The sequence below is a fragment of the Siphateles boraxobius genome, unplaced genomic scaffold, assembly GCF_051911475.1.
Source record: "Siphateles boraxobius isolate OS27281-9 unplaced genomic scaffold, OSU_SipBor_1 18, whole genome shotgun sequence".
NCBI lineage: Eukaryota > Metazoa > Chordata > Actinopteri > Cypriniformes > Leuciscidae > Siphateles > Siphateles boraxobius.
Genome location: NW_027508788.1, coordinates 11700265 through 11724474, shown reverse-complemented (window position 1 = coordinate 11724474; position 24210 = coordinate 11700265). Strand labels below are relative to the sequence as shown.

The window sequence follows — 24210 nt, the reverse complement described above, 5'->3', positions numbered from 1 at the left end:
GTGCTGCATTTTGGAGTAAACTAAACATGGCAGACAGAGCTTTGGTAGAGGTGAACAAACATCTTTGATAATCTGGTAAAACTTTAGAATTACCTACATTAGTTAATATGACCTAGCAATAAAAAGTTGAACTGTTATTTAATGGACCTGAGCTAACATGAACTACTATTGAATCATTGTACTCATTAAAGGGATAGTTCACCCAAAAATGAAAATTGTCACACTACTACTATGGAAGTCAAAAGCTACCGTCAACTGTCTAGTAACCAACATTCTTGAAAATATCTTATTTTGTGTTCAACAGAACAACTTGAGAGTGAGTAAATGATGACAACATTTTCAATTTTGGGTAAACTGTAATGCGGAGTTCAGACTATCGACTGTTACAAAGTGAATTATTGGAAATCTTCCATAGCACACGTGAGCTGAACTTCAAACACTCTTGTTGGACTGACACATTAATTCTCTCTCCAAAGATCGGCTTCCCAGCATACACACACACACTTACTCTTGACACACACAGGCCTATGTGTGGACTGTGAGAGACACAGTGAGGGAGCCTGTGAAATTTACAGCACTGTGTCAAAAACTAAATTAAATGTCTCATATACAGTATCCCAGTAATATGACAATAATCAACATGTCGTGTGTGGCAACATAAGAATGATGCATTATCTAATGTGTCCAGAGAGTAAAACACAATATACAAATACAGCTACACAGCTATACGGCTTTTGTACAGCTATAATAATGATTTATCTAATACAAAGATGGATCCATACTAAATCCTACATCTGAAGATAATAAAATCTGTCAAAAAAAACAAACTTTAATTCATAACAATTATATACAAGCCAGACACATTCTGTGCATTTGCATAATCCACTAGCTGATCGCAATCATTTAGTGTGGAATTTGAACTGATACTGGAGTATGTTTATTTACACTCAGTCATTTAATAATACATTTTAATTGTTGCACAAAGCAAATGGACTAAAAAGCTCTGTTGCCTAATTAAATGCATTTTATTGGCCGTCGACAACAGTTTTACAACATCTTTTAAATGTATAATAATCATAATAATCATGTTAATGATAGCCACAGTTCAAGGTCTACATTTAAAGAACGGAAGTGAGGTGTGTCAAATCACAAATGGCCATGATGATGATAATATGTCCAGGGTGTAAAATAAACATTGTGTTAAAGTCCACACTTTCCTCAAAAGGCGAGTAGAATAGAAACTTAGTATCAGTCGAGTGAATGTGACCAGCCAGCAGATATTGATATCAGGAGCTGGTTAAAGATGGACCGTACGGCTCACGTGGCCCTCGCATGCTTTCTCTAACAGAGACAGAAAAGGATGATGAGTAAATCACTGTTTACTGAGCATTTCAGTCTTGGATCTGGCTTTGGGAAATCAGAAACACAGGAAGTTGGGAGTTCAGCTTGAATCCAAGAGGAAAAGACAAAGGAAACACAGGCCAAGCTGAGCGACAGCTTAGGACACAGGATGCAAAGGAAGGGAGCCAGGTCATATGACGAACTAACCTGCTATCATCGATAGTTTAAAGTCTGCCTAGATGTGACTACAGAGTCCTGGTTAGAGCAAACATGGGAGGAAGGAAGTAGAAGACAGGAGAGATGAGCAGAGGGACTTTCTGACTTGACCCCGGTCATCAAACAGGATTTCATCATTAGGGAGCGAACTTCCCGTTTCAGACAACAGGACCGTCGCACACCCGTCTTGTTTTCTCTTTTACTCCAGATCTACACAACGTTTTTTTCAATAGTATTTAAAAATATCACAGATCATTCCCTCCTACATCCCAGTGTCTCCATGCTGCCATCACCTCCTCCTCATTTCACCATCGGTTTTCTTTACAGGAAGTTTCAGGGTTCACTGGCTGTTTGATCCGTAATGGAGGCCGTTTTACACCTTCACACATAGATTCACTCAAACCCATTTTAACAAGAGCCCTCTAAAGGCCTGAGGCGCACAATGGCTCCAGCAGAAATGGGAAAATCGAACTTTCCAGCAGCTCTGCAGTCAAGATTTAAAGGGACAAAACACAACAAAATATCTGCAGTCGATCTTCACACTCACAATAAATGTGTTCTTCACCAACCACACTAAACTAATCTGTTTATGGGCTGTCATTAGAGATAGTTGGAACAAAGACATTTATTTGAAACCCCAGTTTATTAAGCATTAAAGGTTTCATTACATGTAAAACTAAAAACGTTATATATTCAATACTGTTATGAAAAACTGCACTATATCTTAATAGTGTAAAGGCCAAGTATGCTAACCCTTTCTCAGAATTTATCCTCTGCATTTAACCCATCCATGAAAGTGCACACAAAATAGGAGTAGAGCGAACACACACGCACGCACACACGCACGCACACACGCACGCACGCACGCACGCACGCACGCACGCACGCACGCACGCACGCACGCACGCACGCACGCACGCACTTTGTTGTGGCCCACCTCAGACATTTCCTGCCGGTATTGAGAATCAAACCCTTCAAACCTTCGGGTTTCCAGTCTGATTCTCTAAGCATTAGGCCACGACTGCCTTCCCTTATAAAGCTTTACAACACCATTGAGCAGCTAAAAATGTACTACAATTTAAAGATGTGAACAATTTGTGCCACTAGCATCACTAAATGGAATCGTAAAAATAATGAGCGTTTTCAAACCAGTTTCCCAGTTGACACAGAAAGCGGTGCTGGTCAAGCCGAGAGGAGGAAAACAGGTCCCGCCATCGGTTGTGTTGTGTTGTGTTGTCTGAGGACATGCAAGAAAGCATACTTTGTGTGATACTCATTTGTGGTTTTTAAGGCCAAACAAGCTCACAGCACAGCCATGACCTCAGATAGTGTCTCGAACCCAGAGTTTACCATGTGACAAAAGGTGAGGACATGCACACAAGGGATGTGAGAATGAGAACAAGCCGCTTGATAGCGCTCCCCTGGGTTTAGCACAGAACACTAATCGAAAATGCAAATGCAAACACACAGACAGAGACACACAAACACACACACAAAGTCATTGACATTTTAAAATGCACTTGACGCCCTCTCTCTCTTTGGCAGCTGTAACTACAAAAAATGTTGCCTCTATAAAATATTTAGCAGGTCAATACAAGTGAGTGAGTGATCGAGCATATGTTGGACATGACTACCAATTGATAATATATTTATAAACTTTAAGAATTAGCTTAAGGCAGGTGTGCAAATACTAGGGATGCACCGATACCAGTGTCTATCCGATACTGTGCTCATACTCGTACTCGTAAAACTACCCCGATGCAACCGCACCCGAAACCACTTTAAGGGGCCGTTCACATATCGCGTCTAAAAACTGTTTCTGTAAAATGTTTCTCCTCCTTTCCACAAGCGCTTGTGCACTGTGGCGTCTGTCAGTGCTATGCAACCATGAACATGTGTGCGCCTGGAAAAACAAGCGTGCCTCACCGCATGTGTGTCGCTTCTATTATGAGCGGGCTTGCCATGCGCCTACATTTGAAATAACGAATTTGCACGCACAAAAAACGCGATATATGAACGGACACGGCCCCTCATGGCAACCTGACATTAGCAGTTGAGCAGATAGTCGGAGGAGGAGTAATGTCAGCCGTTTGGAGATATTTAAAGATAAGCGATGATGATAAAAGTAGAGCAAACTGCAAACTATGCTTTGCTAAATTGTCAAGAGGAGGGGTGAGAAACAGCTCCTTTAGTAGTAACCCTTTAACACAAGCAATTTGATTATACAAGTTGTATAGGCCCATTTACTTGTTACAGTCAGAAAGTGAAAAATATCTGATGAAAATAAAACATTGTGAGAAGAACTGTAATGGTATTATTAAGTACTCATATTGGTACTTGGTATCGGCAAGTACCCAAAATAAGTATTTGGTCTGAAAAAAAGTGGTATCCCTAGTGTATTCCTAGCAAATATGACTTTGTGAAGAAGTATATATTTTTAGCACATCTCAGAAATGATGCATACATGCATGGATAGTTTTAGGAAGATCAGCCGATTCAATTTCTCTGAACGAACAGTCATGAAGACATTAAAACAGAAATGCTGTGTCATGTCTGAATTCAGTTTGCAATGAAAGCTTTGATGAAAATTATGCCTGTCGTCCTACAGCAATGTTCAGCCGTAGCAAAAAGTACCAATGCTGCTGTTTTATTTCACCAGAGAGCAGCTTCATTTAATGTCTGAAAGGCTTTTACACCGTTTATTGAGCCTGCTGACCACTGCCAACATAAGCGTTAATAAAAGATGCACCTCGTCTCAGTGCTGCAGTAAACAGATGTAAACTGATGACAACGGACTCCTCTTCTGTTACTGAATAAACATGCAGTTGATGTTTTATCATGATACATGGGCTAACTTTGACTTGGGCCCACCAAAGCAACCTTTATAAGAATCTAGTTATACCTGCACCATTGAATGAAACTACTGTGTTCATTTGTTGAGAGGTTTTGTGTGTAAATAATTTACAATAAAAAGGTGGCATGCAAATGTTGTGAAGATCATCATTTTCGCATTCTGTGGCGCCAGAGCAGTTCAGCACACGAGCGCAAGGCTGCATGCGAATCAAGTCGGTTGTGTTTACAGAAGACTGAAGGGTCGGTAACTCATCTGGTAGCAGTTTTGATCAGGTTCTCTTGTGGTTTAGGTTTGGATAAATGAAACCAGTTCTGGACTAGAATAAATGAAAGAGTAATCAGAGCAATATTCAGCCCAAAACCACATGAATTATCTAAAAAAAAAACAGCAGAGAATACACACAGGACCTGCAGTGTTTGGACACCAAAGAAAGCATACACATACATGACAGGAAGACCTCAGTTTGATCCATTTGATGTCTAATAAAACAAGCTAAAAGAAACAAAAACCATCTGGTCAAAATGACAGTGTAACTTGATACACACTGTCCACATTCAAGGTTTCTGCTTTTCTCCCTTTGTCTCGTCATTCATGATTCTTTCTCTACTCATCCAACAACCTTCCAGGGCTCAATATTAAAGATTTTTTACTGATGTAAATATTAGTATTGCAATGTACAGTAAAATAATAACAATAGGGTTCTATTAGTATTAAACAAAATAAGAAATATTATATTTTTTATAATTGCCACAATAAAATCATAACAATTATTGTTATTTTATCGAATTGTTAAAAAAAATGGAATATGGTCTAAGAAAACTCAAGTAAAACTAGATTTTTTAAAAACACCACATTTTAATTTCAAAACTAGGAAAAAAACTGCTGTAGGATTTACAGCAATTACTTACTTTGTAATTCTTTGTGAAATTAACTACCAATTTCTGAGTGAAAATTGTTTCAAAGAAATGGCAAGTAACACGTTGAATTAAACATGAAATTTTGAAGTAGAAAGAATCAAATAATACTCTCTTGCAAAATGTACTCCAATAATCTCCGTTCTACTTACAACTTCAAAAAACTGAAGTGAAGCCCTAAAGGGATTTTCCCATCAACATAAAGGTTTTTAAAAAAAATATTTAATGCAGATTCACTCCCCAACAAAATCCCCCCACTCACTCCAGAAATAAATAATAATTCTTTAAAAATATAGCTATTCAAGTCATCGGATGAAAATTCCTATATTTAGTTGTTTTTTTAGATCGCAAAAAAACTAAATATTCCAATTTCAGTTTTTTCCAATAACGTGTAGACCTATTTTTAATTTTGGCCCACAAATGTTAAGTTAGCAAGAAATAAAAGCACTTGAAGATGATCAAGAAATGTCAAGAACAGTGAAATGCAAGCACTGGCCTTCCCTCTTTCTCCTGTAAACTCAGCTCTATTAAGTACTCTGCCTGTCCAGACATGTGCTGAATGCTGCACTAGATCCCATGGTGACGTTTCCAATGACCCGCCCTGGACCAGAATAACCTGTACCTGTGTGTACCTGTCCCTAATACACCAATACACAGTGAGAGCTTTCCCTGCCAGATCATGACAGAGTCCAGGTCCAGCATAGCTCAAAGAAAAATTGCATGTTTATGAGCCACGATTTAACAGATATTAGCAAGAGGCTGAGAGAGAGAGACAGAAAAAAAAAGAAATCCAGCTCACATGAGGTTAAAACTTGGCAGGCGAAAGCACATAGTTCAAGCTCAATGCATTGCGAGCGCTGAAAGCTGTGTGCTGTGGTCGCTTTATTGGTGTTTTTTTTTTTTTTCTTGCGCTGAATACGGCTCAAAACACTATGAACTGAAATGCAGAAAAAACTTTGTGGGATAAGTTGCACATTAAATTTAATATGTTCAAATTTAGAGGTTTGCTAAAATCACTAATCCTATGTAGAGCATCACTAACAATGTGAAAAAGAGCGTGTTGGATTCGTTAGGTGATGCTGACAGACCGATTAAATCAGACCGAGTTTCTGTGAAATTGTTTTTGTCATCACACTGATTGATCCTTCACATTCTGTCTCCATCTCTTGAGGTCTGAAATTCGTTAATCTAATCAAGTCCAATTCAACAGCCTGAGTGTATCACACAAAGCATAATTAACACTGTTTCCAGCTAATATGCAGATCGGAGCGCTGAAGCAGAGAGACCCAGTTTTATAGGGAAATCTGGGTTTGAATCAGATATTCATGAGGACGGTATAATCCTGTTGTGTCTGCAAGGGTTAAGCCTGTCTGAATTTGGGGTGGTCCTGTGGTCTTAGACACTTAAAACCGAGATGTGTGACCTGTTTAAGTATGTGTGAGTCATGTGAGGACAGTGTAATAGCAGGCAGGAAGAGCGGTGTGACACAATAACTAGTTTTTTGAGAGGATTTATGAGGGCAGATTTGCTGCCATGTGCATGCTGAATAAAACTGAATAAAGCTGCTTCGTATTCTAGAACGGTATTCAGAGGGAAACAGATTTACTGAGGAAGAGAAATAGACCTTATTCAGAGCAGAGCCGTGACAGGTATGAAAGAGAGGCTGTGAGGGATAAACTTGTGTTTTCAGTGGCATCCGCTGTATAAAGCTCCTAGATAATCTATCATTTTCAACACCTCATATTGAATTTGTCGGGAGATTTTAGTCAACGGAAATTTATTGGGAAGATATTTTTGCAGTGTTTCATCAGCAGAACAATCAAAAAACGCATTAAATAACAGTACAACCCACTGAAGAGATGAATGTCTGTCCCTCACAGCATCGCTTTCATTACAGTTAAAAATGACAGATGGCGCTGCGGTCAGGGTCCGAAATTAACTTTTTGGCTCACCTGCCACTGGGACTGGTAGATGAAAAAATCCACCAGCCAAGCATATTTTTTACCGGCCAAAATAATAAACAGCCTTTTTGTGTCACATATACATTAATTTATATAGGCTATATTTAAACATTTTTGGCATTATATTTCTGGTCTATTATTTTCCATTCTTACTTTTATTTACACACACATATTACACAATTTACACACATTAAAATAATATTTTTGTGGTGGTGCCTATAAAAATAGTTCTGTACAAATGAAATGTATTAATTGTATATTTAATAAAAAGTATGCAATAATAATATATTATAATTATTTCAAAAAAATATTTAGTTTTACTCTGCCTATTTTTTTACTCCATTTACTCTGACTGATCAGTAACTGACTGGAAATATCAGTTGTTTTTAACCCTTCATTAAAATGAATCGGTTCAAAGGAGTGAGTCATTAGTTCGCGAATTGGACGTGTCATTATGGGATATGTACGCGTTGTGTGATTATCCCGGCAGCTAGGACATCCCTCAAGATTTGTGTCAACACAGAAAACATTTAATCACTGGATAGGTTTTTTCGTTTATTTAAAGTGTGGTTTATGTCAGCTGAATGTGCGGAACGCTTCAGAGAAGATAAGGTATTTTAGCACAATTCACACCCAGCGGTAAATCAGGAAAAAAAAATATCCGAATGCTCCACATGAAACTATGATCTTCCGACCTTTACCATCGTGTCGATTTATTTTGATGAATATGTGCCAGGGAGAGAGAGCAAGACAGCGATGAAGAGAAAGAGTGCGGTCGGTCTCTCTCTCTCTCTCTCTCTCTCTCTCTCTCTCTCTCTCTCTCTCTCTCTCTCTCTCTCTCTCTCTCTCTCTCTCTCTCTCTCTCTCTCTCTCTCTCTCTCTCTCTCTCTCTCTCTCTCTCTCTCTCTCTCTCTCTCTCTCTCTCTCTCTCTCTCTCTCTCTCTCTCTCTCTCTCTCTCTCTCTCTCTCTCTCTCTCTCTCTCTCTCTCTCTCTCTCTCTCTCTCTCTCTCTCTCTCTCTCTCTCTCTCTCTCTCTCTCTCTCTCTCTCTCTCTCTCTCTCTCTCTCTCTCTCTCTCTCTCTCTCTCTCTCTCTCTCTCTCTCTCTCTCTCTCTCTCTCTCTCTCTCTCTCTCTCTCTCTCTCTCTCTCTCTCTCTCTCTCTCTCTCTCTCTCTCTCTCTCTCTCTCTCTCTCTCTCTCTCTCTGCGGGTGTTACTTTCGGACACTGGCTGCGGTGATTAAGGTCTATAGGAGATGCACAAAGAATGATAAAAATGTGTGTTTATGCGCTCTTGAGATTACAATAAAATACTTTTGTCCAGTGGTCAGGGTCCAAAATGAACCGTAGCCAAGTGCCAAACATGAGTAAAAAAAAACAGTTTAAACACAGTGGCAGTTTCATTTATGAGGAACTGCAACTTAATATATGGCTGAAACCGAGCGGTTAGAAAGAGTGTGTTCCTCGCTGATGCAAACAACACAAGCAAATCAATTCGAAGACATACCAACATTCATCGTGACATCATGTGCATCGACAGCATGGTTTCTCGAAAAACCCTTGCATTAAGCCAGAAAATGTCCTTTTTTTGACAGATAGAGAGATGTGGAAAGGCTTATATATGATGCAAACAATGACCTGCACTGTTTGAAACTAACACACAAGAAAAGAAAGAAAGTCACCTTAAAAAATAAAAACAATGAATGTAAAAATGTTTCATAGCTGGAAAGGAATATTTAAGGCTGATAAATGCAGTCAATTCACTCACCATTGGCTGGTGTGGCAAAAAGTTAATTTTGTTCTAAATGTTACATTTCCAGTCCACACGCTTGTGTTTATACCAAAGTTAATATTTATGCTAAACCATAATGGTTGGAGTTCAACAAATACACAGCTGAAAAAAGTCGCTCTCACGTCACACAGAGTCTTAAAACAAAGGAGCCATTTTTCTCTCGCTTAAAGCCAAAATGCAAAACATCAAATTAGAATGTGGAACTCACAGCATCAACCGGCAGCTTTAAACACAAACTACCAGAGCACAGGCTGTGCACACTGTCACAAACCTCTAAAACCCTTCAGTCACCATGCCTGACTATTTCAGACTTCACTTTGCATATTTGGGTGTTTTAATGAGTTTTCTTCAGACTGAAATGCTTGGGTTTCCCACAGACTTGTGTGTTTTCTTTCCCTGTATCTTTGGAAAGAGTTTTGGTTTAATCATTGAAGGACTAGCGGTAACAGGTTCACTATAAGGACTTGTACCTTTCCAGCGGTCTCCATAACAACACAACCTTCACCCTGTTTCCTCATTTTCAGTGGTGACTCAAGACACTTCAGGCATGGACTGTTGCGGCACATGTCGAAATCTGTGTGTGATCATGAGTTAATCTTCAACGCAATGCAGGGAATTCTCATTTCATTCTGTTTGTCGGATATCTGGGCCAAATCAGATCATAAGCAGTCACACTGAACCATGCATTATGCATTTAATAGTTTCTTGAGCATCTATACTGAATACATTCAGCAATATCTGCCCCTGTTAAGAACTCAAAGGAAGGAATCAAACGTGACATATTAAAAGGCAAAGTACACAGAGTCTCCGGGCTTCTGCAGGTGCGCAAGCGGGATTTTACCATGAATGCGGGGGAAATAGGCCACAGTCTGTCTATGCCTGGCCGACTGCGTGTGGCAAAGAATCATGTCTGCCCTCCGTCAATCTCTATTCTTCTCTCTCCGGCCATAAAAAGTGCTCTCAGCAGATCTACTGCCTCAGCGCTTATCATATTAGATAAAGCACAACCATAAAACCAAATCTAATTCCTAGAGATGCTGCAATACAGAAATTTCATCCATGCAAACGGCCAATAACCGATTCGATGGCACAAAACAATTAATGATGTTTTCACTGAATTATATATAGACATTTCCACAGGGTTATTATTGTGAAATCACGTCAAGTCAAGTTACCAGGCACTGAAATATTACAATGTACAATAGATATACTTTTTTTTAATTGTACAATGTAATACTAGTTGGAGAGCTGAGAGAAATAGAAATATGAGACCTTATATTACCAGCCTAACATTGATCAACTGGAATATCATGTATCCTTACTAATCTCCATTCAACTTGAGCATAACAATCTCCAATTTGAACCCATTCAAGCTTTCGTTGTGAATGCAGACATCATTCTAAATTTGGCTCGGCTGTGAAATTCCCACGGCTGTCTGGAGGGATCTTTCCCCAGGATACTCACTGTGATGACAGCCTTGCTGAGGCACAGGGAACCACGACAGCCATACTCTCGCTCGTCTTGGGATTTGTAGTAACTCAAGGTGTTGTTCTTCAGCATGACCCAGCGGTCCTGCCATCCGTGAATGTAGTTAGTCCACTGTAGAGGGAACACAAAAGAGGAAACATTGTTATGAGAAAACCAAAGAGTGAACAAATATGTGTGCACAAGGGTTGTTATTATTATCATTAACTACAACCATAACATATTACATCCGCCATGTTGTCGTTGTCATTGTCATGTGACCTACGGCATCAGTCGCGTCGCATCACTTCCATTGACAAATCTTCTCCCGTGGCCTCATGGGATAGTAAAGTGTCCATCGAATGCACACATTAGAGTCTCACATCCAAGTTACTTTTCACCTACTGTTTTATGATATGGTTCTATGATTTCAGACATACTACTCGGCTCACATGCTGTTTTTCGCCTACTATATAGTATGGAGGTTGGCGTATTGAGAAGCAGCGAGTATAGACACAAAAACAAAAACTAATAAAAATGGCAAACATAACAAAATGACTAAAATGGATACAGAAAATATACAAATAAAATCTAATTCAAAATATTACCAGAAACGACTACATCAATGATAAAAATAACACTGGCATGCACACAGCCATATTGTTGACTTATGATAATAAACACTTGATGCACAACAATACACCTATTGACTATATTGAATGTAGATATCCTCCATGGGGAGAGGTTTAGGTCATTGCATGATGTTGTGGAGTAATTCAGTAATCTCTTATGGAAAATGCTCCTCTCATCACAGCTGTCTGAGTCATCAGGAGAGGTTTTCTCGTTTAATCCCATCAGGAAGAAAAGACGAGCAGATGAACTCTAGTAACCCCCACAAACTCGAGCTCCAGCTCATGACCTGCTGCATCCCTTCTCAATTATAACGTTACCGATTATACACGCATCAGTAAAGACATTTATGCATCACATATTTAGCATAGTATTATTTAAAAAAAAACAGTCTTGGTTAACATAACCTTGAGGCTTGCTGTCTAAAGAGCAGTATATTGTCACCATGCATTGTAAATCACCAAGAAAAATAAAACCAAATTATTATTACCGCAATGCGAACAAATAATTATATATCATTTAAACTGAGTGTTAAGTATTTGTAGTAACGTTATTTCACCACTGATGAACAGAACATAGTACATATTACGGTGGTGTAAAATGGGTAAAATGTGTAATTAAAATAATGTTACCATGCAAAATATCTTAGTGATCCATAATTACTATTTTACCTTTTGATTTTAAACATGTTCTTGACAGGCTTCGTGACATTAAGGCAACTGACTGACGTTTGTTTACATCGGATCAGGTGGAAACACACACAAAAACACGCGCTTTCACGTTTCGGGAGGCGTTATTCGAGATCTTTACGACTTTACCCACCTTACTGAGCACCCCGCTGAACTCCAACACCCCTCCGTGCGGTCCGGGACCCGGTTCGGCTTCCAGATCCTCGTCGGAACCGGAGGAGTTCCAGCTCTGGCTGTCCGGCAGGAGCCTGCCGTTAGGAAGCGGGCTGGAATTCATAACGAACGCTCCTCTGAGGGGGAAAATCGACAAAAATAGAAGAAATGCGGGACTAATATCAGCGACGAGTGTCCCTTAGAAGGCCTCGCATCGATGATGGTGTTGTATATCCCGAAAATCCCAAAAATGAAGCGATAAATGTGGAAGTAAACCGTCCGTGTGTTGATTTCATGCGAATCTGAGAGCGCGTGAGGCTGCGCGAGGCGAGAGACACCCGCCCCCTTGCTCTCTCTCTTCCCTTTCGCTCTCTCTCTCTCTCTCTCTCTCTCTCTCACTAAAAATCGCCCTTTAAATCAACATCAGCTGCTAAAAGAGAGTATACTCGTCTCACAAAAACAAAAATACGCGAACGGCTCGATAAAATGTATGGAAAAAAATTAACATCGCCTTTCTATTTTTTCCTCAATATTTGAAGGTGGCTAATACGCTAACGTCATTCTCAACCGCTGAGGCGCGCGCGGTGCAGCTCAAGGGGCGCTGGCTAGTGTATGACGTCACCTAAGCCTCGTTTCCTTAAATGGAAACTTTGGCCCCGCCTTTCCTTAGCACTTAACTTGGATTTTACAGCATTTGGGTGAATATAAATAATATTCTAAACAAAAACGTTAATAATTCATGTAAATATGAATCATTATTTTGTCGTTATGTTGGTGTAAGTAACGATTGATTGAAATAGCTGCTAAAATAGCTTTATCATGGTAACGCCACTGTAAACAATCGGCATCAAAACATCACGTGTAGCCGATTCTTAATATCTTAATATCAGGTTCAGACTATATATATATATATATATATATATATATATAATGATAACTTTGAATCTACTAGTTTAGTTGCTAAGGTTATGCGTTGTTTATAGCATGTTTCTATGCAGTTGATTAGCTGTGCTGTGTGCTGTGTTTGGTTGCTAGGGTGTTTACTCAATCACTAAGTTAACCCTAATATGAAATACAATGATAGTGATGGTTCACTTATTAGCAAACTCTACAAATAGTGAAATATAAATGTGGTTCGTTAAATTAGTTTTGCTTTGACCTTTTCCTTTATTGGTTTGTGCTGAGATAATTTAAAGTCCCCATAAAATCAAAATTTTATTTTTTTACAGGTCTATTCGTAAAATTCACAATTTTGTCACACAGATTAGGGGAAAATCATGGCATAAGTGGGAGAATCCTTTAGTGCAGATTCATATAAATGCTAAACAAACAGAAAAGTGTGAGAGCGTGGAGAGCGTGTTCTTGTGAATCATCAGCTACAAATCAAGCACAACAGTGTTTGTACTTTAAGAACACCTTAAAAATGGAGCCTTTTCGAAACATGCAAATTAATTAGATGTGAAAAAAAATATTCACTTCAAGTTTGTGGCCATGATGACATCATTCAAAAAGATAGAAATGTATCAAAAGTATCACATTATATGTTTCATCAGTTTTGACACATGCAACATCCCAAGCTCCATTTTTTATCTCAAGGCTGTGGGAAAACCAATGAATAAATGAATAGAACGATACATATACAATAATCACATACTAATGTATACAAAAATTAAAATGCTGATCCTCAGAATACACAACATGTTTACTGAAACATTCTCACGTGTGTGTGTGTGTGTGTGTGTGTGTGTGTGTGTGTGTGTGTGTGTGTGTGTGTGTGTGTGTGTGTGTGTGTGTGTATTTAATGTCAAAATGCCTTGTTGTACAGAGTTTTATCCTAAAGCAATGCTTTATTTAAAGTGAATAGTACACATTAGAAGTAAGGATACACTTATATAGTTATTGTGGCTAATATCAAATTATTGGGACTTTTGGACTGTGGGAACTGCATAGAGACATGCTTAAAACCAATCCGAAAACATCAATGCAACTCTAGCATTATGATGGTGAGGTCTGCAAATGCAAGAATTACTCAAATTTATGAATCATTCAAATATTCAAATGCATTTTTGAGCTGTTGACATGTTTTTTATAGTTGTGGCAGCAGCTGATGTTGATTTAAAGCGTAATTTTACTTCCAGACTATTTTGGTAAAATTGCATTTTTCCTAATAATGGATGCACAAATTATATTGTGCAGCTTGCAAATGACTAATGAATGTCTTTGTTCAATCAGTGCTCAGTATCCTCCATTCATAGCAGTTGTGCCCATTAGCTGTGCATCATTCCCCTGTGACCGAAGCTCAGATATTCAGGTCACTTTACTCTACTGAGCTCTTCTTACTGGAGAAAGAGAACTCTGTCTATCATATAATGCTATAGATCACGATACCACCTCATTAGTTTTGCCATTAAGGTTACACATGCATATCAAAAGCAAAGCATTAGTGCCCCACCATAAAATGTACCTGACACTTTTCATTTGTTCACACACATTTTATCTGATAGGTATGGTGGAACTGCCTTCATCTGGATCACTGTGGCTGAGGTGAAGAAAAGGGGATTGATGGATGTTACGGATGGTGATGCATCACTATAGAGGTATGATGATTTGAAAAAATATGTCAAGATGAAAAAGATGTGGGAAGGTAGAACTATGGATGGTTAGGCTTTTTCAAACATGCCAAGCTGTCATGTTCAGCATATAGTTCAGTCATGCAACTCTTTACATGCAATCTCTAAACAATCACATCATTACCGCATATGGCACAAGCTGATTGGCCTGTGCTGATCCTGCAGCCAATGAGATGCTTGCTCACGGTTTAAATAGTCTGGTTCAGTGTTTGCTGTGAGCTAGTCCTGCAGCGCTATCCCTCGAAACCCTCCACCTCCCCAGCTCCACCTGCCTAGATCTGCTACAGGATTGATGTATTTCTTTTAATGCAGAAGCGGCATATTGTACATATCTGTTTGCAGTAGCAAGTCCATATAGGCCAAACTGCATGCAAGTCGAAAGTTTTGGATCGGTAAGATGTTTTATGTTTTTAAAAGAATTCTCTTCTGCTCACCAAGGCTGCATTTATTTGATTAAAAATAATAAATAAATAAAAACAGTAATATTGTGAAATATTATTACAATTTAAAACAGCTGTTTTCTACGTGAATATATAGTATAGTAAAGTGTAATTTATTCCTGTGATCATTTTCAGCATCATTACTCCAATCTTCAGTGTCACATGATCCTTCAGAAATCATTCTAATATGATGATGATGCTCAAGAAACATTTCTATTTCTACAAAAGATTTTATTTCAAATAAATGCTGTTCTTTTGAACTTTCTATTCATTAAAGAATCCTAAAAAAAAATGTACACAACTGTTTTCAACATGGATAATAATGATTAATGTTTTTTGAGCATCAAATCCGCACGTTAGATTGATTTCTGAAGGATCATGTGACACCGAAGACTTTTTTTTTGTTTTGTTTTTTTATCAAATAAATGCAGCTTTGGTGAGCAGAAGAGACTTCTTTAAAAACATTTAAAATCTTACCGATCCAAAACTTTTGACTGGTAGTGTATAGGCTATATATCAATGAAGCATATTAGCATGAAAAAAACTTTGTGTGTGTGTGTGTGTGTGTGTGTGTGTGTGTGTGTGTGTGTGTGTGTGTGTGTGTGTGTGTGTGTGTGTGTGTGTGTGTGTGTGTGTGTGTGTGTGTGTGTGTGTGTGTGTGTGTGTGTGTGTGTGTGTGTGTGAAATTCAAATATCAGTGGGGAGTTCTTCACCAGAGTAAGATGCTGTTTTGTGAGAACTGTTTGGCCCTTCATCATTTAGACTGTTTGTGGAAGTGCCATTCATTTGGTATTGGTCTCTTTCGGTTTCAATCTGTATCTTTCTCTCTGTATTCTTTCACCTTTCACACACTGAACGCATCAGATGAAACACACATTCCATCTCTGTGTCTGTCTTACTCATGGAATTGAAGGACGCATGAGTCAGACACAGTTGGCAATGAAGTGATCATGATCTTATTAGTCATGTTTATAGCAACTGATCTTACAGCACAGGCACACCCTCATTGTCTTAACCTCTTTCTCTTCCTTACTTTACAATATAGCTGAACTCTTATTCAAATCTCCAGCCACGTGCTTTACAGCAGAGTCATCATTTAGATTACTAATACAGATCTCTAGCTTTGTTTGTTTGTCACATATCCTTCCTAAAGTACTTCATCTCTTTTTGGGAAGTTCCTACTTAGCAGGAATGGGTGAAATACAGAATTAAAAAAATGAGTTGGGGCATTTAAGTAGCTTTTATAAACATGCCTTGAGACAAAACAATGGCACTGACATATTTTAAGATAAGGTGCTTAAAACGGCTCAAACATGCATTACACTAGAACCGGGGGTAAATGTTACCTAGATCTTCTGGATCTTTTTTTCTGGTGATGAATGCTAGACTTCCAGGGTGCATTATCATTTTCTTCCCAAATATTTCTGATGTGACTTCAAGTGATTTCAATTAGATACTAAATGATTTACAATTTCACAGAAAATTGCATTCAGACTAAATTTTTTAGATTCAGACGATGATTCCATCTAGTTGAAGGATATCAAACAAGTCTGATATTTTGAGTCGATTCTGGAACATATTTTGGTTTCATTTGCAATGTGTCTTCTAGCAACGAGATACATGCTTTGCGTGTGTGGAAAGTCTGGTAGTGTATGATCCTCGAAAGGTGTCGTTAAACATCCTTTACAAAGTGCCTAGTGTTTAAAAAATCTGTTCAGATTTCAAAAGTAGTGTATTCTAGCCTTAAATATATCATTGTGGCGGCGTTCATGTGTGCATATCTTGTAAATCATTCCAACATGACTTCAAGGCTTTAGATGCACGGATTTATTGTGTGCTATGAATCAAATGTTTAATTTCCTGGCCTCATGTAAAATATAATTGATTACGACCCTTTCTTCCGAGATAGATACCCAAGGGAAATTCAGGAACGTTCACGTCCATTTCCTGTAAAAAGTGTTTTTATGGTATTCTGCACTGTCCAGGGCTGTATAGACCTGCGGCTGTGTCATGTGTTTTGACTCTGGCTGAGAGCCTGGTTCGGTCATAAGACCCATGAAGGAGACCACAAGACCTCCATTAGTCCAGCAGAACACCTCCTCTTCCCCCACACGCTCCAGATTAGCAGCGTTCCTCGGAAAGCCAGGCACGGCTGGGAATTAGACACGTCTCTTGATTCTGCGGAGTCATTTGGAATGGCATCCGGTTTAGATTAAAGGTTAAATTTGGTTTAGCATGGATTTCAGCATGTGACTGACAATAATATTACATAACCACAAAGCCTGTACGCAAACTGTGGACTTTGAGGCATGTGTGGACGTTGAAGATGCCGGAGATGTTTAACTATGAGCTGAGAAATGCTCTAGTCCATTTGCAGAGCTAGTTAAAAGAGCAGCATGTGAGATTTAATACGTCACACACTCTCTCTAATGTCTTTTTATTAAAACATAGGATTTAACATACAGTTCACTGTATACATTCTGGGATTCTTTCTCTTTTTTATAACTTATTCAAAAGAAGAAGAAAAAGAAAGAATCGAGTAAACAGTAAACTTACGTCACACATTTTACTTCATTACACTTTTGTTCGTGGTGGTTTCCAGATGGTTTCTTTCTTACTTTCATTCACTTTATATTTATTTTTTGAGTAAATTTCATTACTCAATTTATTAAGATGAAAAACTACAGTAAAAACAGGAATTTAGTGAAATTTTATTATGATTTGAAAAAATCGTTTTCTATTGTAATATAGTGTGAAAATGTAATTTATTCCAGAAATCGTTCATGCTGATTTGCGCTCAAGAAACATGTCTGATTGTCATCAAAGTTGAAAACTGCTTAATATGGTTGTCATTCACTACCATTCAAAAGTTGATGAATACTTTTATTTAGCAAGGATGCATTAAATTGAAAAGAATTTATAATAGTTTAACACAGGGGGGGGGGGGGGGGGTGTTGAATTCATGTTTTCATGTTCTCATTCTGGCTTGTTTATTGGCATAACAATGAAAAATATAATTAAAAAAAGACAACAAAACATGTCTGAGTAAAGAAATATGATGGAATAATAATAATAATAATAATTTAACACAAAATCAGCATATTAGAATGATTTCTGAAGGATTGTGTGACACTGAAGACTGAAAATTCAGCTTTGATCACATGAATAAATTACTTTACAAAAATGACAACAACAAAAAATCTTTTGACCGGAAGTGTACCTCCACCAGAGGACTTTAATGGCCCACCATCAGTACATTTTAAATGGAGGAGGGTTGAGGTTCTAGAATAATCCTGCCGTCTGTTCTTGAATTGCAGTCTTGGAATGTCAGACTTCCAGAATATTCCAACACTTCCCGCCCAGCCAATCAAAGGGTCGTCTAGACTCGAGTTCTCGAATGCCGTTGGTTAATATGTGCATTTACACCGAGTCACAGGCTCACGTTTCGATTAGGATTCAGATTGCAGATTACGGTGTTGCGCAGAATTTTGACTCCCTGCCAAATTATTACCCCCCTCGTTGAAATCAGTATCTGATTGCCTAATCCTAACCCCACCCCTGATCCTAACCCCTCCCCCACAACTAATCTTAAACCTACCATATTAGGGGGGTAATAATTCGGCGGGGGTCAGAATTCGGCACCACACCTGTTAGCAGTGCTAATGCTAATCTGAGAGATTGTGTTGACGGGGCTTTTACTCGTCGCTGAACTGAGAACCCTGTCCTTCCCAGCGGTGTGAACTCTGCTCTGCGGGAATTCTCACAGGAATACAAAGTTATCAGTCTGTAAGCACACAATATGATTGTAGAACTGATTTAGCTTCATGAAAAGACTATAAATAATCGGTAGCGCTGCCTTTTCCTCTTTCTTTGCACAATAAGTGGCTCAAATTGAGCATAATCTGAAACAAAGGCTCTTTACTGTACATGGGAAAGCAAAGATTTTTGGCTTGTCGAAGCAAAATAGCTACTTTGACTCATCAGTGTTTAATGTTTATGTTTAGCTAATGCTATGTGACGTAAATTATGCATGGTTACTGAACGAACCCGAGTCATTGGCTGGACTTTCGTGCATCTCATCTGCAGTGAGGAACTGTAATAGACGTTTCAGGGTCACGCAAGGCCACGGATGCGGTTTTATTAAATGTGTGTTTGGCTATAAAGGCATTGATGGTTTCATGAAAAAACTTTAACATCCAAAGAATCTTTTCATTCCTCAAAAAGTTCTTTATTGTGGAAAAAGGTTTTTCAGATTATTAAAATGTTCTACACACTAAGAAAAAAATGGTTCTTTTAAAATCGGTTCTCTGAAAGACTCTTTAATGGCACAGAAATGGTTCTTATATTGAAAAAAAACGTTTAAAAGAAAGTTTTAGCATTAAAGAAATTAAAGTAACACATATTAATTTTTTTATTCTTTCACTGTCAACACGTCCCACACGATTCACTATTTATTTTAATTATCATTTATAATTTTACTAATAACAATTATTTAGTTGGAGCATTAAAAAGAGAAAAAATAAAAGTAAAACAATTCACATCTATTTTATTTTCAACATGCCTCACCTGCTTTGCCATTAATTAAAATATCATTAATAATTATCATTAATAATTTACGTAATAATACACAATTATTTAATTGAATCACTAACAAGAAAACAAATCACATTCTTTATTTATTTTATTTTTTATTGTCACCATGCATGCCCATTATTCATTTGATTAGAAATCTCACTTAATTAGAAAATATTAAATTGAAGCATTAAAAATAAACATTATAAAAATATATTTTATTTTATAGCATTCTTAATACAACATTATTTAATTGAAACACTAAAAAGAAAAAGAATAAAAGTAATAAGAAAATAATAAAAGCACTAAAAAAATGCTTAAGAAAATATTGAAATGAAGCATTAAAAAGAAAAATAATTATGAATAATTGAATACGTACATAAAATATTATTTTATTTCATTTTATTTTAATCGGTCAATACTCCCTATATACTCTTTGAATTGATTGGAATGAAAACATTTGTAACTTATAACCAACTTTACAACCAGCCAGCTGATCACAGGTCCCCCCCCCAACCCCCCCCACCCACCACCACCCCCCAACACACACACACACGCACACACACACACACACACACACACACAGCATGTTAAATGTATGCACTCACTCCCCTGAGGGTGAACAAATTGTTTGGTGAAACATTCTCTCTTAGTCATTCAAAATTACTACACTTTGCTATTCTCGTGTGTGTGTGTGTGTGTGTGTGTGTGTGTGTGTGTGTGTGTGTGTGTGTGTGTGTGTGTGTGTGTGTGTGTGTGTGTGTGTGTGTGTGTGTGTGTTTTCCCACTCAGATTCTCAGTGCTCAGTGAGTCACCAGATCTTAAGCAGGAGAAATTCCGTCCCCACCCTGAATGATTCCTTATGCCGGGGGTTTCAGGGGCCGGACTCGCTTCCGCCTCCTACTGGAGATAAAGAGAACTGGATATTTTTGCTTTTCTCTTACATTTTTGAAGGGCTACTGAATATGTTTTCCGCATGAAGAGTTTTCCACATAAACAAGTGATATTATGCTGCGTATAGAGTAGCCTAATCTATCAGTTAGATCTATTTTGGTACTATATTTGCTATTTAAAAATGTATAGGCTACTAAAAATGTTTCAGACAGTAGTATTCTGCACTGTTTTCACATTATTTTAGCGACTAGAATCAAGCATGCAGTTGTTTCATTATTAGCTCAGTCAATTGATCAAGAAAGAGATATAAAATCACAGCTTCAGTTCTTTTGTCACTCTGGAAAAGGAATAGACAGAACCTCTGGTTGCACACGGCACATTATGGCAAATGATGTAGCTCAGCTGGGTATGTCATGCAGAACATTTGCATACTGTGCACAGTGTACATACTGCATACTGCAAAAGGAAGAGTTAGGGTCAGACTGGAGGCGTTATATATTTACTATATAAAGCAATAGAAGTCTATGTATGTGTTGTTCAGCAGATGCAGCAGTTACATTACACACTGACTGTACTAGATTCTGACAGATTCAGTGTTTGTGTGTGTGTGTGAGAGAGAGAGAGAGAGAGAGAGAGAGTGTGAGTGTGTGTATACTTGTACTCGTAACCCATTACACAGACTATTCCCAAACTGAGATGCATGAAAAGGCCCTGCTGGAGAATGTTAGATGTCATTGATCCCAGGAGAGACTGAGATGGTGGGTTTAATCAGAGACGTGTGTGTGTGTGTGTGTGTGTGTGTGTGTGTGTGTGTGTGTGTGTGTGTGTGTGTGTGTGTGTGTGTGTGTGTGTGTGTGTGTGAGCAGCACTGCTGACACCTCAGTGGGTTTAATCAGAGACGTGTGTGTGTGTGTGTGTGTGTGTGTGTGTGTGTGTGTGTGTGTGTGTGTGTGTGTGTGTGTGTGTGTGTGTGTGTGTGTGTGTGTGTGTGTGTGTGTGTGTGTGTGAGCAGCACTGCTGACACATCGAAACCACAAGACCTTTGCTGCACTTTCACACATTTATACATCATATTAAATGCCTGACTGTCGCCTTTGTGCTTTTTAATGACTCTGATCAAGTCAAGTCACCTTTATTTCCATAGTGCTTTATACAATACAGTTTGTTTCAAAACAGCTTTACAGTGATAACAGGAAACTGATTAAAGCATGCAAACGGAGATCATTTCAGCTGTACTGCAGTTTTAAAGAATTATGTCATTGTTCAACTTGAGCTGAAGTCATTTCAGTACAAACTAGCACAAATTTCCGTTTTGTTAATTAAACTGAAATTACCAAGATATTGTGTAATAATTAATTTAATTGAAAGATTAGATTAATGATAAAATGGTAAAGTAAAATAAACTAAGTTAAATTACAATACATATTGAAGATATTTAAAATTATTATATTTATTAAATAATAAAATATTAAAATATTTAATAAATTATAACTTATATATGGATTTATAACAGAAATATATTATTTAAATAATTAAAAAATATAGATTTATTATATTGCAATTTTAAAATGAATACAAATTATATTTCTGAAAATAATAATACATATTTAAAATACACATTTTTAAAATAATAAATGGAAAATATATAATTTATAAATTATATATATATATACACATAGATTTATAAAATTATACATATAATTAAAAATGATAAATATTGTAGATTTATAATTATGCAGATTCAATTTCTGATTGTATAGGCTAATTGATTTAATCGAAAGATTACGATCAAAATAAAATAAACATTAATCTTACATGTATTCATGTATTAAAAAAAATATATATATATACGTGTGTCTGTGTATAAATAATAAAATATAAAAATAGATATATTTTATAAATAATATATTGATTTATAATAGAAATGTATTAAAATATAACAAATATTTGAATTCAAAGATTGAGAAAAAAAAAATACTTTTTAAATGTAATTAAATTAAAGTATATTTATTAAATAAGAAATATAAAATATATAATAATTTATACATTATATATATAAAATGTATAAATTATTATATATTTAATAAATATACTTTAATTTAATTTATATACATTTAAAAATATTTTTTTCTCAATCTTTGAATTCAATTATTTGTTATATTATAGTACATTTCTATTATAAATCAATATATTATTTATAAAATATATCTATTTTTATATTTTATTATATTATATATATATATATATATTCATAAAAGGATATATAATTAAAAATATATAAAAAAAAATATATTATTTATTTAAATAAATGTATATTAGAGTTATAGATTTATCATTTTGAATAGAATTATACAGATACAGATATTTGTGTCTGATTGAGTCACAGATGTCTATCCATGCTATCTCTCTCTCTCTCTCTCTCTCTCTCTGTATAAACTCACTGGTCTCTATAAATGCCACAGGCACAGAAGCACATGTGCCAGAGTCCAGCAGAAGGAAGATTTCTGTTTCATAGCTCACGAGAGTTAATGGGCTTTCAGTAATGTCTCGTTTAAGTATCTTTATGACAGATGTTTCTCCTGAAACAGACCCAGATTGTCGTCCAGGACGAGAGAGCTGTAAAATGAGCGTGGAGCAGCTCGGACCGTTTGAGTTCATATTATAATCTGTGACTGTGGCACAAACTTCAGCAAAAGTCATTTCATCTCATTGTTGTGTATGTACACTCAGACAGACAGCAAATAGTATAGATAGGGGGCACATTTGCCTTTCCCAGGACTGTGTGTTTCTCTGTGTCGGGGAGAAACTGAACTGTGATGAAAGTGTGCCTTTTCATATGTGTGTGTCAATATGTGTGTCTTTGCATGCACAGTGCCCCCAAAAAGTAATTAGACACTTGAGTCACACTTAAAAACGGTTGTGCATTTGATAACGACCATCAAAACTTGTGTCATTGATTGTAAAGAAAGATGCACACACACTTTACTTTGTATGATAGATGTAAAGCATCCACAATTAGTTTGCAGGGCCGCTGTAATTTGCTATTATGTGTTTCTGCATGTGTTTAATGTGTGTCTGCTGTTTTCTTTTTGAAAAAAACATCATTTGTATTACATGTCCAGATCCCCATCAAACACAACGTCTCTGTGGGATGATGGGAAATATTCATCTAGTGAGTTATCTGTGCTGTGAAGAGGCTGAACGTGTTTGATGGAAAACAAAGGCATCTGTTGATCTGACAGCGTCGGGTTACAGAGTTCCTCTCCTCAGGGTTTCCATTTCCTCCAGCACAACAGTCGGCTGAGCACACAGAGAAAGAAGGAGAGAGGAAGCCACGCACACACACACACACACACACACACACACACACACACACACACACACACACACAGTGAGTGTTTGATTAGAGAGTTGTGCTGAGAGCGCCTGCACTGCACCAGCATTAAACCGTCACATGTCCAGCGTGAAACACACTAATGTAATCTCAGCTGTTTCAGCGCACGTCCTGCAATCTCAACATCCCGGTTTGAGATGCAACATTTCGATTTTCTCCAGCTGATTATTCATATGCATATTTATTTTACACAATCACACTGATATCTTCATAGCTGAAGTTTTTATCATATATATCGATTAATCACATCTAACATAAAACTTTGTAAA

General features: G+C 37.2%; 1 protein-coding gene across 2 annotated transcripts in view; it reads right to left on the bottom strand.

Annotated features, from left to right (window-relative positions):
- cert1b (ceramide transporter 1b) overlaps positions 1 to 12628 on the bottom strand; it is a 35230-nt gene extending 22602 nt beyond the window's left edge. The window contains exons 1-2 of one of the 2 annotated variants that reach the window (XM_077233551.1): positions 11992 to 12628; positions 10540 to 10674 (exon numbers count right to left, since the gene is read on the bottom strand). In XM_077233551.1, coding sequence (XP_077089666.1) covers positions 10540 to 10674; positions 11992 to 12135 — 279 coding nt within the window. In that variant the 5' untranslated portion in view covers positions 12136 to 12628. The remainder of the gene's footprint in view (positions 1 to 10539; positions 10675 to 11991) is intronic. The other variant, XM_077233550.1, reaches the window with a different exon arrangement.
- Positions 12629 to 24210: the final 11582 nt, after the last annotated feature.